This window comes from Chelmon rostratus, chromosome 11 (assembly GCF_017976325.1).
Source record: "Chelmon rostratus isolate fCheRos1 chromosome 11, fCheRos1.pri, whole genome shotgun sequence".
Classification (NCBI taxonomy): domain Eukaryota; kingdom Metazoa; phylum Chordata; class Actinopteri; order Chaetodontiformes; family Chaetodontidae; genus Chelmon; species Chelmon rostratus.
The window spans coordinates 20,228,668-20,243,982 of NC_055668.1; the positions used below are offsets into that span (position 1 = coordinate 20,228,668).

General features: G+C 42.0%; 1 protein-coding gene across 6 annotated transcripts in view; it reads left to right on the forward strand.

Moving 5' to 3' along the window:
- The window catches only part of LOC121613664 (girdin-like), a 65,980-nt gene that overhangs the window by 45,283 nt on the left and 5,382 nt on the right, over positions 1–15,315 (forward strand). For 4 of the 6 annotated variants that reach the window (XM_041947209.1, XM_041947213.1, XM_041947212.1 and 1 more), the window contains exons 17-32: positions 728–1,021; positions 1,311–1,493; positions 2,068–2,346; positions 2,644–2,768; positions 3,153–3,291; positions 3,955–4,131; positions 4,248–4,409; positions 6,165–6,442; positions 6,665–6,808; positions 6,956–7,142; positions 7,351–7,496; positions 7,660–7,752; positions 8,078–8,280; positions 11,740–11,817; positions 13,793–14,029; positions 14,254–14,307. In XM_041947209.1, coding sequence (XP_041803143.1) covers positions 728–1,021; positions 1,311–1,493; positions 2,068–2,346; positions 2,644–2,768; positions 3,153–3,291; positions 3,955–4,131; positions 4,248–4,409; positions 6,165–6,442; positions 6,665–6,808; positions 6,956–7,142; positions 7,351–7,496; positions 7,660–7,752; positions 8,078–8,280; positions 11,740–11,817; positions 13,793–14,029; positions 14,254–14,307 — 2,779 coding nt within the window. Of the gene's footprint in view, positions 1–727; positions 1,022–1,310; positions 1,494–2,067; positions 2,347–2,643; positions 2,769–3,152; positions 3,292–3,954; positions 4,132–4,247; positions 4,410–6,164; positions 6,443–6,664; positions 6,809–6,955; positions 7,143–7,350; positions 7,497–7,659; positions 7,753–8,077; positions 8,281–11,739; positions 11,818–13,792; positions 14,030–14,253; positions 14,308–15,180; positions 15,268–15,315 lie in introns of all 6 variants that reach the window. The other 2 variants (XM_041947214.1, XM_041947210.1) reach the window with 2 other exon arrangements.

The following is a 15,315-nucleotide window of genomic DNA, read 5'->3' on the forward strand; positions in this document are numbered from 1 at the left end:
TTTGAGATGTCAGTGTGTCTGTAGGCTCAGCTAGTCAGTCCATGTCAGTTTCCCCACATGCTTCATTACCCTTTGTTTCATGTTATGAGATTGGATGTGGAATATTAGTTATTCTCCCAATCATTTAAGTAAATGTAGCAGTAACATGGAAAATAAACTGTTTGTTATATTTTTAAAATGAGAAATGTATTTGGCTTTGTGCACAGTGGTTATCTTGGTAATCCACTGTAAGGAGTTGATTTTTAACAGCTTCCCATAAAATTGGCAAGAATTCCCAGCCTCATATTTTAAATTTTTTAAGTATGTTATTATCCTTGTCACAGCTGAAAGACGAAAGATCTTAGACTGTCCATAGCTAGGATCTTAAGCAGTTATTTGATTAATTATAGGCTATGATCGCCCCAGGATCAGTGAGTCATTTTCTGTATTAGAGAAAAATCTATTACGAGTTGGAGTCCCCTTTTTTACATAGTGCTCTTTTGTCCCTCCGTCTCATTACTCGTTACTCCCTGAACATTTGTTCTGCAAGTAGTTAAAACTTTTAAAAAATTGGATATCACTGCATAATTTGGAATGAGTCTTTGTTGAAAATGAAAAGCATTATCTAATAATACATTTGAGGCTGTGCCAGCAGCATTGAATAAAGAGTTTTCAGCTGCCATTACACAACACTATGAGACAGAAATGCTTTTCTCCTCATCTTCTCCCATCATTTATGTTTGCGTAGGTGTCTTCCTTGGAGAAGGAGAACACAGAGCTTGAGGCTGAGGGCCGTCGTCTGAAGAAGAAGCTGGACACTCTAAAGAACATGGCCTTCCAGCTGGAGGCTCTTGAAAAGGAGAACTCCCAACTGGAGCAGGAGAACCTGCAGCTTCGCCGATCGGCTGAGAGTCTCCGGTCGGCGGGGGCTAAGGCCGCTCAGCTGGAAGCAGAGAACAGAGAACTGGAGAGCGAGAGGAATCAGATGAAGCGCAGCCTGGAACTGCTCAAAGCTTCGTCCAAAAAGACAGAGAGGTTAGAGGTAAGGCTTCAGGACTGCCGATCATGACTGGAGAGTAGTGAGATGCAGCTAAAATGCAACCATTTGTGACAAGAAGCTTCCTTTGAGAAATGAAAAGCAGACCACACAAGGTTGTACAGACCAACTGCAGAGTTTTAGGCAACTATACTTCAGCTTTTTGTAATTAAGTATCACCAATGAATATTTTCACAGGTAAGTTACAGGGGATCCGGCATATAATAGCATCAGGGAACAGCACAACTAGTTCATGGATGCTTTTAATATCCTAATCTGGCTTTTCCTCTCCCAGGTGAGTTACCAGGGCCTAGATACAGAGAACCAGCGCCTGCAGAAGGCCTTAGAGAACAGCAGCAAGAAGATCCAGCAGTTAGAGGCAGAGCTGCAAGAGGTTGAGACTGAGAACCAAACCCTCCAACGCAACCTAGAGGAGCTCAAGATCTCCAGTAAACGACTCGAGCAGCTGGAGCAGGAGGTAGGCAAAAAAAATTCAATCAGCAATAATCACATGTGCTGTAATGTGGGAAGAGGCAGCCTGAAAAATGTAATCTGAATTTTGAACCAGTGTCAAGAAATTAGAGACATTTTTGGATTGCACTCTTCTCTGGAGCAGAACAGGTACAACATCAAACGGGGGATAGCTGTAGGTGGTATACTGACACAGCCTCGGCCACTTATTTTGGGATGGACTGATTCTGCCTGGCAGAATTGGGTCAATCAGATTGGCCCAAAAACTGTGGTTGAGACAGACTGAACATAGTGTTTGTGATACAGCAGATCTTGTTTGTATGTTCAAACAGATAAAAAGTGAAAATGTTTTATTTGGCACTGCCACTCTTTTAGTTAATTCTGCTAAAATGACTGCATGTTTCCCAGCAGTGTTGGATTAACCCAGTTTATTTATCAAAATTGATTTTTGGCCCTTTGAATTAATCTGTGTCCCCTTTTAGCCAACTATGTTGCTATAGGGCATTTAGACTAAAGTAATCCCAACGATAATGATGTTGTATCCATGTGCTCTCCATTATGTCCCATTCATCCACCCTAAGAACAAGACTCTGGAGCAGGAAAGCTCCCAGCTAGAGAAAGACAAGAAGCTTCTGGAGAAAGAGAACAAGCGTCTGAGGCAGCAGGCCGAGATCCGCGACTCAAAGCTGGATGACAACAACCAGCGGATCTCCACCTTGGAGAAAGAGAATCGGACTATGGGCAAGGAGATGATCTTCTTCAGGGACTCGTGCACAAGAGTGAAAGACCTGGAGAGAGAGAACAAGGAGCTGGTCAAACAGTCCACCATTGATAAGAAGACCCTCATCACACTCAGAGAGGTCAGAATAGCCCTCACAATTTCAGACATCTGCAAGTATGAGTTTTTCCAACATGTCTTGAGACTGAGCTTCACATACTTTCAGATTTACCTGTAATAATCCTGTATGTCAAACTGTTATATATTCTTTCTTTCTTTGTATTATTATTATCTGTTTTTTGGGGGGAATTTATTGAAATGACAGTCATTTATTGATTGAGTTTACTCTACCATAAACATAATACATCTTTGTTATTACTTATTGAAGAATAAATGGTAGGTTCAGAGTTACTTAATGTGTGCTTGTGTGTGTGTTTAGGAGCTTGTAAGTGAGAAGCTGCGGACTCAGCAGATGAATAATGATCTGGAGAAACTGACCCATGAGTTGGAGAAGATTGGACTGAACAAGGAAAGGCTACTGCATGACGAGAGCTCTGACGACAGGTATCATGCCACAAGCTTCAGTGCTCTGTGATGGCTCCTAAAACAGTTTCAGCGTTAGTCTATCACCTTGGGATCAAGATCATTAAATGTGATTTGTGCAGCTGTGATTCCAAATACATCAATTTGTCTTGTGGCCCACAGATCAGGTGGGTTTAGATCAGGTGTTGAAGTCTAACTTAATCAGAGTCTGTTGCAGAATTGTCCTGTGGAACATTCTCTGAGCCAGTATCTTCCCCACCTCCCACATTCTTGCCAAGAAGTCAGTTGGCCTTGCTATACTGTGGCTATAGCTGAATACATTTATTTAGGATTACAAATGTGTAATCACAGTCTAGACTTGACACACAAATCCAACTGTACAAAGCTAACTAGAGTATTTTTCAGATTTAAGCTCCTGGAAACAAAACTGGAGTCGACTCTGAAATCATCCTTGGAGATAAAAGAGGAGAAAATCGCCGCGCTGGAGGCCAGACTACAGGAATCCTCAAACCTCAACCAGCAACTTCGCCAGGAGCTCAAAACGGTCAGCAACACACACATACACAAATCCATACTTTTAAGCATAGAATACATGCTGTCAGCCAAGACACAGAACACCCAGTATAACAACACATTCACCAAACACTGACCTCCCACCAAGCCAAAACACACCAGTCTCCCCTTGAGAACAGCATGTCCCAAAATCCGACCTCTGCAGTCTAAAACACTAGAAACACTAAAAACACAGAGGGCTTCTGAAGGCCAATACATTATTTATTCATCCGCTCTTCCACTTCTATCACCAGTTTATCTATTCATGAGGCGGAAGGAGTCTATGAAAGAGGTTGAGTGGGGTTGAGGATGTCTGCTCCTCTTTTGGGAAGTGTTCATGTTTTGAACTTGCTAGATTAGATCCAAAGCTAAAGGTTGAGTGGAAAAGTTGCAGCATCTGTGGATGGACTCGAATGGATCCTATCTGCCATTACTTTCAAATTACATTACTGTTACTCATGTCATATTCTGCCAATTTCATTTGGTAATTTTACAGTGACGCCTGGTTCAGTATTTCATTTTCAGCTGTCTTGGATTTACATGACATTTACATGTATTTTATTATACTGAAGAGGCACAAAAATACCACTCATGCTTTTGTGTTTAGTTGATTTGTGTAATAATGAGATGTTTTGACTTGTGTGTCTCTCTATAGGTGAAGAAAAACTATGAGGCGCTGCGTCAGAGGGAGGAAGAGGAGAGGATGGTGCAGAGCTCTCCCCCTAGAGGAGGGGAGGACCCTCAGACTGTTAGTAAATGGGAGAAGGAGAGTCATGAAGCCACCAGGGAACTGCTGAAAGTCAAAGACAGACTCATTGAGGTGGAGAGGAATGTAAGTTAGAACAATATCAAGATGGCTTATGTGACTTTTTCAGTATGAATGGTGAACACACACATTTGGGCTAATGTTTTGTCATATGTATTATATTATGTGTGTGTTTTTCCCAGAATGCCACACTGCAGGCTGAGAAGGCAGCCCTGAGGAGCCAGCTCAAACAACTGGAAACTCAAAGCTCCAACCTGCAGGCTCAGATAGTGGCCGTGCAGAGACAGACTGCTTCTTTACAGGAGAACAATACGACACTACAGACGCAGAACGCCAAGCTGCAGGTAATCTCCTGCACATCCTACACAATGCAGCATCCATAGGCAGAGGTTGACTGTTCTCTTACTGATAAATACATTACAAATAACAAAACTACCAGTGCAGTCATGTACAACTGAAATTTGTATACTACTGAAAGTTTTTATTATTGTTCTAATCATCTGACTCACACAAGACGATATAGGCTACAGTCTATGGGACACACATTCAGTTGATACAGCAACATACATCAATATATCTACACTACTTATATACTTATTTCACTGCAAAGCACCTGATACCCCTTTTAAAGTATATATAACTAAAACAAAATCTCACCTCAGTGTTCCTTTATTGGCTATTATGGAGCTTTCTATCATATCACATGATCTTCATCATCACACAACGTTTGCCAGTTGTCAAGGCTTTGTCGATGCTTTTTTTTGTGTTCACTTCAACGAGTTATGGTCTATGTCAGAGGTAATCCTTAACCAGAAATTGACAAAGCAATCTCTACTCAAGGTCCATTTTAGTAGCTGTTCTGGAGCGTTCAATCATATTGCTTGATCTTAATCAGCAGATGGAACTGTAATTGTAATGTTTTTTTTTTTGTTTCAGATTTTTTTGTTGTTTTTTAACTCCATTTAAGGATGGAATAATTATTCGGCTGATATCGTCAATTTTAATTACCTAAGCCCAAATCAAAATTTTGCCTCAAATATCTTGACAGTATGTGCAGGATGCGACTCTCCATTATTAGACCATCAACTTCGATAATGAAAAACTTGCAAATCCTCTATAAACTATTTTGGTGCATATGATATAATTCGATAAAGACACAATATGTATACTAAAGATATAGTTATTTATACTAGGGGTCATCGTAGTGCCTAATAGAATCACACGGTGGCAAAAATGAAATGCTTCCTAAAATATTGTATGACACTGTATACAACACAGTGCAATATAAGTTATTCTACATTTTAAATACAAAATATAAAGCTATCTAGGCTTCTTCCAACATTGCTTGGTTTGTACAGTTGCCTTGCCAGGCTGCTTAGCTGCCTGGATTTAGACTTGTACTCCCTGTTTGGCATCAATTCAAACCCTTCTTATGGGCGACGGGATTTACACTGAACATACAGCCTCTTCTAGCTGTTTCTCTGTGTGTTTGTCTACATCTCTTGATGTGTGCTGGCTATGCGTATGTTTGCCACTTGTGTATATGTAGACAGCTATGTGTGTCTATGCTGGAGCTAAAAAGTTGACAGAAAGTGTGTCGGCACCTGGACAGAATGTGTGTGAAGTATCAGAGTGTGAGGGATTTGAACTAGGAAACCACTGTGACCACAAAGGAAACATGAAAAGAAACAGTTTTCCTGCTGGTGCTTTGTAGATTGAACTTAAAGCAAAGTCTGAGAACAAATACAATAGAGACACAGTGCCCCCTATAGACAAAAACAGCAACAACTCTACTTACTTTACCTCAATGTTCATTGATGTTTGACTTGAGGAGCTCAGTACTCCTCTCATATCACAGAAAAAGATGTTTTAATAAGTGTAGATAGTTGACAGAATGTCGATTGGAGAAATCTGTATTTTGAAACTGCTTTTCTGTTCTTGTCTTCTTCCTCCTCTTCCTCTTTCATCTTTGTGCTCCATTCATGGTTTTCACAATCCCTTTCCCTCCTTATTTGTCACTCTCTTCTTCTCCCCTCCTTACAACCCTCCTCTTCACACCTGCTTACTTAATTTATCTCTGTCTTCGTCCTGTCCTTTAGGTGGAGAACTCCACCCTGAGCTCGCAGAGTGCAGCTCTCATGGCCCAGAATGCTCAGCTGCAGAGCCAGCAGAGCAGCGTGGAGGGTGAGCGTGAGGGAGCTCTGAAGGAGAAAGAGGAACTGAGGGCCACCTATGAGCTGCTTCTCCGCGATCATGAGAAGCTGGCGGCGCTCCACGAAAGGCAGGCAGTCGAGTATGAAGCCCTGATCGGAAAGCACGGGGGCCTGAAGAGCTCCCACAAGAGCCTGGAGCAGCAGCACAGGGACCTGGAGGACAAGTAAGATGGGGTTTTAGGAGCACGGGGAGGCCACATGCCCGAATCATGACTTTATAGATAACTGTGAACTTCTTTTATGCATTGTCCTATGAGGGCATCATCATAAAAGTAACCATACTGAAGACCTCCCTTCGGGATAATGAAAATATAAGTGCTGTGTATTCTTTTTTTTATGTGATTACAAACAATGGTTTGTAATGTGTATGTTTTTTATGTGTGAAGATACAAGCAGCTCCTGCAAAGGAAGGGGGAGCTGGAAGAGTTGGAGAAAAATCTGAAGGAGCAGCAGGAAAAAATGGCGCTGGAGAACCAAACGCACCAAGCCACAGCTGACCAGTACAAACTGCTCAAAGAGGAAAATGATAGGTCAGAACAACCTGTATCACCATTATACCTATGAATAGCATGTTAACAAAGTGAATTAACCTTTTAAACTCTTGATATTTTTCTTAAATGATATGCTTTTACATGCAAGTGCGACTATATTAAGGAGACCCTCTTCTCCCTCTTCAGACTGAACACTACTTACCGTCAGCTGGTGAAGGACAACGAGAATCTCCAGCTGGACCATAAGAACGTAAAGACCCAGCTGAACAGCGCCAAACTGGACCAGACCAAGCTGGAGGCTGAATTCTCTAAACTGAAGGAGCAGTACCAGCAGCTGGACATCACCTCCACCAAACTCACCAACCAGTGTGAGGTGAGAAGATGATATCTTTTCCTCTCCTCTCCTCTCCAGGTGTTTCCCGTTATGTGTTTGTGTGCCAATTTTAAAGCCAGCTGTCTTTTAATGTATCATGTTTGCAGAGACAACTTCTTAAGGCAGCTGCGTTGTGGGATGGTTTACCTCTTTTAATGTATCATACTTGTGTTTTAGCATCTCTTTAATATATCCGTGTGTGTGTTAGTTGTTGAGCCAGCTGAAAGGAAACCTGGAGGAGGAGAATCGTCACCTGTTGGACCAGATCCAGACTCTGATGCTACAGAATCGCACACTGCTGGAGCAGACCATGGAGAGCAAGGACCTGTTCCACGTAGAGCAAAGACAATATATGTAAACCCCTGATGATCTTTTCTTTAAAACAAACATGTCTGAATTGGTCCCTGTCTGCACATATTTTGATTTTCTATCAATACTTTTGCTAATAGGACACTCAGAACAAATTGGTTACATTTGAATTTTATGCTTACTGGATCATCTCTCATTTCTTCATCAGAGACAAGCTGAATGAGCTGAGGAGACAGAAAGAGAAGTTGGAGGAGAAGATCATGGACCAGTACAAGTTCTATGACCCCTCACCTCCGCGCAGGTAAAAGCAAAGTCATCTAGTTACACAAGTTGAAAAAATGTTTTACTAAACCCCCCCTAAAAAAACAACAGAGATTCCTTGTTGACTTATATCTGGGAGCCAAGGGAATGGCAGAAAACCCACTGCAGCCTCAGGAAGTGATACATCAAATATTTATGGTCTGCAGAGCTTTAAACAGCTGTATACTGCAACATTTTTTATCTTGAGTTTTGTCTAGAGGTTTTAAAGTAGAGTACACATGGAATAAGTCAGACAGTTAAAATCTGTCCTTTAATGTCCTGTTTTCTTATCTGCTTTTGTTCCTGATGGTCTCTCTCCTTTGTAGGCGTGGCAACTGGATCACTTTGAAAATGAGGAAGCTGATCAAGCCGAAGAGTCGGGAGAGGATGCGCTCTCTCACGCTGACTCCCTCTCGTTCAGAGTCTGGTGACGGTTTCATGGCCTTTCCCCCGGACAGCCAGGACAGCTCATCCATAGGCTCTGGCTCCAACTCGCTGGACGACACACTCACACAAAAGAGGAGCAGCAGTGAGTACAGGGGAAACACACAGACACACCTATACACAAGGGCTGTCAAAATTGGCCATAAATTATGTTCAATTATTTCTTCTTATAAAAAAAAAACACAAGTTTGAACCATTTGAATATCTATTGTAGCGTATTATGTCCAAAAGAGAGAAAACCAATAAAACAACAGACATACTGCTTGTTTATTATTTCAACAGAAACATGTCTTTTAAAAGAAATTACATATTGACATATTACAAAAAAAACAATAAAATAATGTCCTATACCTTGTTGTTTAATTATGGGCTCGTATCAGCTTGACCTGATCAGATTTGTCCCAGACAAACAGGAGAAAATCTTGTCACATATTATCTGATTATGGAAACTATTTTCCCATGTTTTTGTGTCCAAGTGACTAATGGAGAAGCACATTTTTGAAATTGATCCAGTATTGGCCGAGAGCGCTTCAGCCAGCAGCAGTGAAACGTACTGCAACATAATCCCTCTGGGCTTGTGCACCATCATTGTATGTCCACTAAAAGTGTTTTTGCTACTGACAGGCTCAGATTGTTGTTCTAAGTGTCTGACAACATGATGGAAAGGATCCATACAGCCCCTTTGCTCTCGCCAAAGCCACCAGACTCCACTTACAGAAACAGTAATTTTATCATCATAAAACAGACTTAACAGAAACAAAATAAAACTCACCAAAGCCTTCTTGGTTCGTCTTTCACTGTTCCAACAATCACCACCAACTCTGGGTTGGTTGAAATAAACCCCTTAGTTCATTGGAAGAGGAGTAAGACTGTGGACATCAGAGAAGTAGTGGGGGAAACAGCAAGTGGATCTGGAATATTGAACAATAACAGTGGAAAAAAAAAACAAAACAGTACAGTTCAGTGCAGCCACCATGATGGTGCTGCTTTTTTCACAATGCATATATTAATTTTTACAATCAAGTGTCTGGACACTTCTACTTGGTGTGCGTGTGCGTATGTACGTGTGCGAGCGATTGCATACTGGTGGAGTGGTTGAATGGGTCTTTCCTCCCCTAACTGCTCCTTTATCTCTTTCTTTCTCTCTTGCTCTCTCTCTCTCTGCAAAGGGAGGAGAGGGCAGCAGTCTCATGCCCAAGTGCAGGGTTCCACCAATGGTATGCTGCGGATGGGGAGGGTGGGCGGGGTTTGTGACCCGACTGTCACGTCTCTCAGGGCATGTTTTCGTGAGTCCATTGTCTGTGTCACTCAGCTGTTCTAGGCGTTACGGTTGGGCTGTGCAGCACCACAAGGTTGACTCTGAAGCTTGGACCTGGTTCGAAAAATAGATTTCCCGTATTTGAAACAACTGCTTGAGTGCTTGATTTCTGCAACCTGATTTATAGTACCAGTGTTGTGGAAAGTACCTCCATTAAACACTTAATTTTAGTTCTGAGAATAATATCTTTTTGTGTAGGAACAAAATTGTAAAGGGGAACTTCACAGATTTAACGCTGTCTGTTTACAGTTCTTGGGGACTTCTACTGCGTATGTGTAAAAAGTTGTGGAACCCATTTGGGGCACCAGAAGGAGCTGAATGAAATTTGTTTGAAACGAAAATCTAGACTCTTGAAGTGAGTTTAACTGACCTCTGTAGTCCACTATTTATCTCTGCTCGAGGCTAGCGACCTCAAACGCTACATTAGCCATTATTAGCACATCACACCCGAAGCTCCAACTGAACTGTCTTATTGTGGGTAATAAAGGTGAGAGGTTTTGACAAGGAAAAAGAATGTGTGAAATAACAAAGATGAAATCCCTGGTGCTGCTTTTTTATTTTTTATATTTTAACACTGTGAGTCCAGTGTTATAGGAGAGCAGTGCTACCGTGGTGGAGAACTCTTTCAACAGTGTTCAGGTGTCAAGCTGAATCAAGTGCATCTCATGTGGTTCAAATATTGGAAAACACTTCAAACGTATTTTGTCTCAGGTCCAGTTCACTTTTATCTGCTCCCCCAACAGGGTTTAAGGCTCATGAGCCCCCAGTTACAGTCATGTCAACCTGCTGATCTGTGCAGTTCACCTGTAAATAGCAGAGAAATGCCGTCTAGTGTCTCTAATGTAGCATCAACGTTGTTAAAAGGTGCAATGCATTGTGGCTGACCTCCAATCCCGGTAGTCTGGATTTAGTAGAAGATACGGAATAAAGAAAAACAGGTTATACAAAAGCTAGTAGTTAAAATAACAAGTAGGTCTGTTTGCTTCAAGATTAAACTGTAAAGTTGTGATATATAATATGTGTAAACTGGAGAAGCTATAGCCAGTATAAGTAAGCTAAGAGCAGCTAAGAATCACAGGAGTCTGTGGTTAACACACACACATTAAAGTACATAATATATATTTTTTTAATAAAATTAAAGTAAGCAGTAAATGCTACAACGAAAAACAAGCCTTTTGCAACTAAACATAAATTACAGCAAATAAATGCACATGATTAACGATATAGTCATAAAACATTAAGGAATTACACAGTCAAATATGCAATACTAAAAGTTGGTTATGTCTATGAAAACACTCTGTGATGCTGGTAACCTGCCCTTTGACCTATTCACTCTCCTGATTGCACCCTTTAATATTCTTCATCCTCTGTGTTTCATGTAGGTGTGGTAGTGTGTTGGCACTTGTGTACAGTGTGTAATGCTTTGAAATCAGTTGCCGAATACAACACTCGTGACCATTAACATGAGCGTGTTTGTGTGTATTGTAGTGTGCAGATAAAATATGAGTGAGTGTGTGTCTGTTTTTGCATAATGTGTTTACATTCGTCTATTTGTTTGCCATAATGTGTCTTTGTGCAGAAGTCTGCCCTTAAAAATATTATTGAGGTTTTAAAAAAGCCTCTGGGAGGCATTTCAGTCCATCCAAAAAGCACTTTAGCAAGTTTTTAATTTAAAAAGATAGAAAGGTGAAATGAAAGAGCATTTATTAACAATGCTAGTAAAAAATGAGTGGACTGAAAACAGTCACTCTGGGAACATTAAAGAGATTAAAATGTACATAACCTTCTTAACACAGAATACAAAACTACAGTTTGTTTTTGCACACATTGTTTTCTGCTCGATTAACTTCCAGCATTGCTGGATGTATTTCTAAAAGTATGTCCATGAAATATCAAGAAGGGAATGAATTTGTTTAGATTAAAATACCGTACACTTTATGATAAATCAAGATTTAAGATTTGTGATAATATGATCCAGCCCTTCTAAGTCATATATTGTAGTGGTTGTGTCTATTGTGTTGTTGTCTGTTGTCCAGTTGAGTGTCCAGGGGCTCAGCTCTCTCTCTGCATCTCTCCTCTGGCTCTCTTTGTGAAAACGTTAACCACATCCCTCTGTTCTGCCCTCCTTTTTTTTCTTTTGTTTTCTTTTCCTCCACCTCCCTCGGGCATGTTCTGTTGCTCTCTCTCCCCCTGTCTGTCTGTCTGTCTCTGGCTGCGCTCTGACAGCTATAAAAAGGTTGCCTTTCATGAGGAACAGATCCAAGGACAAAGACAAGGCCAAGGCCATCTACCGGCGCTCCATGTGTAAGACCTCCGTTAGCTGCCACGCTAGCCGTCCTCCGCCTCCTCTCCCTCTCATCGTCACACTAGGAGAAACAAAGAAGGAACAGTCACTGATTTCAGGGTGGCTGCAGTGTGGGGGTGTGACAGTGTCAGTGTGGCAGTTTCAGGTTCCAGTCACAGCCCTTAAACTGCCTCTGGCCTGCAGTCATTCATTTGGGATCGTTTTCCATTTAATATATATGAGATAGTTTGTGTATTTCACTGGTAATGTTATCTGATATCTCACCTGACACCTGCCCAAGATTTATCAAAGGTTCAAGTTATCCCCATGCTGCGTCTGGTGACATCAGTGACTTGTCCTTATTTTTTTTCCCAGTAACCCCCACCCCTCTGTCCCCACCTCCGTCTGCCGCCTCTACTTCCCCTATGTAACTAGCAACTACTCTTTGTTTTTATCAGCTTTCACAACTGTAGTGTCACTTTGTTCTCACTGTTAGCAGATGAATGAATAACACAAACTTCACTAACTTTGTACCAATGAAAATTAATTAAAAAAAAAAAATTAGGCTTAACCTCAAAAAAGTGAAATGCAAAACCTGATGATTCTATGGATCTGTCTCGTGTAGTGTGATACAGTTTGAGTGACACCTCACAAAGGTTATCTGTCACTTAAATGTGGGAGTCGCTATGCAACGGGCACATTTTTGGGCAGCTTTGTCATGTGCTTTGTGGTTTCATTTTGTTTGTGTATTTTGAATGAAAGGCTTTATGTGTGTGTGTGTTTGTGTGTGTGTGTGCATGAGAGAGCGGAGGAGACTGCAGTTTTGCCTTTCATGCTCCTGTGGTGTGTTTGCTTCCATCTTTGATTACAGCATGACAGAAAAAAAAAAAAAATCTCCAACCGCCTGATCGCCGCCACTCACACCCACCATGGAGGACTTGAAATGGAGCCTTTACTCTCTCTTTCTGTATCTCTCTCTCTCTCTCTCTTCCTGTCAGTGTGCTGCATTTCAGATCTTATTCTGCTGACATGGACTTGCCTCGTTCTGATACCGCCTCTGATCTTTTATGTACAGCACTGCTGCTCGGAGCAGCGCTGCATGCCTTCATGCTTCTCTGCCGTTGCATACAGCTCAGTAAACACAGTGCATAAAGACAGTGGCCTCTGAGGGTGACCTACCTGTCTAAAAAACTATCTGCTTGATATGGACAGGGTAACAAAGGATGACAGACCATGTAGCTGCCGTCTTTATGCACGTTGTATTTGTTTGAATCTTTTTAAGATGCCTGCATGTGCCTTGAGTTCTTAAAGACTAGATTTTTTTTAATGAAAATTAATTTATCGGATATTGAGACAGACCTAATTTTGGTCATTTTGATCAAAACTTCACCAAAAAGGTGTCTTTGGTCTCTTTATGCTAACAGTGGGAGTTGAGCCTTGTCCTCCATGAGGCTACTGCAACATGTTCTCACTCCCATCTTGTCAGTCGTGGCAGCTTGGTCAGTGGCTTTAAGCTTCAAACCCCTCAAGTGTCAGCTTTGCACATGCGGGACTGTCACTTGACAGCACATCAAAGCATTACCCTTGAGGAGTGCTCCAGGAATGGCGCTAGAGGGGTACCTACAGCAACAAAGTTTGAAGCAAAGGTCCACTGACCAAACTGCTGTATTTGATGTGATGGGAGTGAGAATGACCTGGGCTACTGCATTAAGGCAGAGTGAACAAGAAAACTGATCAGTGTGGTAGTCCTACAGGCTTAAGCAACTTTGCAATCTGTAGGACCTCTAAAATTGTTCCTTTCATCTGAGCCATTTTGTATCCCCAAGTTCAGGGGATGCAAAATCTAAGGAAACAGTTTAATCTAAGTAGATGGATTTCTTTAACTTATCTTGCCAAAAAATCAGGGCAATGACTTGAGGTGAGACAAGATGTGATAGGATGCATAATTTTATAATGTCCCTGTACTCATTTTCATCCCTCCGTCTGTTCATTCAGCAATGAACGACCTGCTGCAGAACTTGGCGGTGGCAGGCGGTCCCGGGGCTCAGTGGGCGGGCAGCATCGAGAACCTCGATGGTGCGGAGACCGGAGATGCCGGCATGACGGGCAGCAGCAGGCGTGGCGGACAGCGCATGAAGGAGCTTGCTCTTTCCACCAATGCCATCGACTGTGCTGCCCTCACCCTGCCCTCTGCGGGGCACAGCAGGGCAAAACTCCGGCTTCAGGTCAAAGGTCAGGATGCTGGTTTTGTTTGTGTGAGAGGCGGGCGAAACAGGCATATTGAGACACATAAGTATAAGGAGGGATCTGTAGATATGTTTGACATTTATTCTGCCCCTGTAAACAACCATGTTTCGCAGGCTGGACTCATTTGAGTTAAGATTAATTCGAAGGTGGTGAAATTTCGTCAGATCAGAGTGAAAAAAGTAGCATCACTCTCATCTTTGTCCCAACAGATAATGCCTCCTGTGAGGATGTTGCCAGCTCCTTAGATGACCCCAAGAGTCAAGGTAAGACATTAAATCAGCAACAGACTGCAGGCATGTGAAATAAGAAAAAGCGCGTAATTGCAGGAGCGTCTCAGCACCAGCCGGCAATCTGAAGGCCTTTCATATGAGCTCCCCCAGAAAGCAGGTCATGTCTGCAGCAGCCCCACTGCTAATCTTTGGACTGCCTTCCTGCACTTTGATTAATCCTGATCTACAGTTGGAAAAGCAATTTTAGTGAGGGAGAGCCTCCATTGAAAGTAGGATTGACTCTAATTCAGGCTTTAGGACATTTTCCAGGACAATTAATCTATGGCCAGGCAACTGTTCATCAGTTCTGTGCCACTCTAATGTAGATGACCCAGTTGTCATCAGCCACCAAACTACTGACACACATTCCCGGCACCCAAGATAGGTTGACATCATATTGCCGTCAGTTTTGTCTCTTATGCATCTCTTATGTTACTATACCAAACTCACTACTGTTGTCACAGGTCATTCATCTGGTTCCCCCATCTTAACATTAGTGCCCAACCTGAATCCCACTTAGCTGATGAGTTCCCAGAATGCTCTCATAAAATCCAATACATTGTTGTGAGACCCATTTCCCAGTATGGCTCCGTAATGGCCGGAGGAAACTTGCATCAACTCTCACTCACACACCGGACATTGCTTATAATGTATCAGTTCATCTTCCAGAGATGTTATTGATTTCAAGCAACTTTTAATGGCTCCCACACCATTTCCTCAATTACATTTCATGTTTCTTTCTGCATTTCGAACCATTAAGAGATATTAAACTTTGCTTGTTTTCTACTGTGAGCAACAGTAGTGAGTAGTGTGATGTGTCGCAGCTAGGTTGTGTTGTTTTGAGTGTGTATGTGTGTGTCTCATCAGGCCTGCAGGTGTATAGCAGTGCTCTGGCTCTGTGTCCTTCTCCTGTTGAGCTGAGCGTTATGTGCAGAGTACCCTGTAACATCTGTAGTAAGTGACCACTACTCGGCACTGAACCCCACTCTGGGCTGGTTTCCT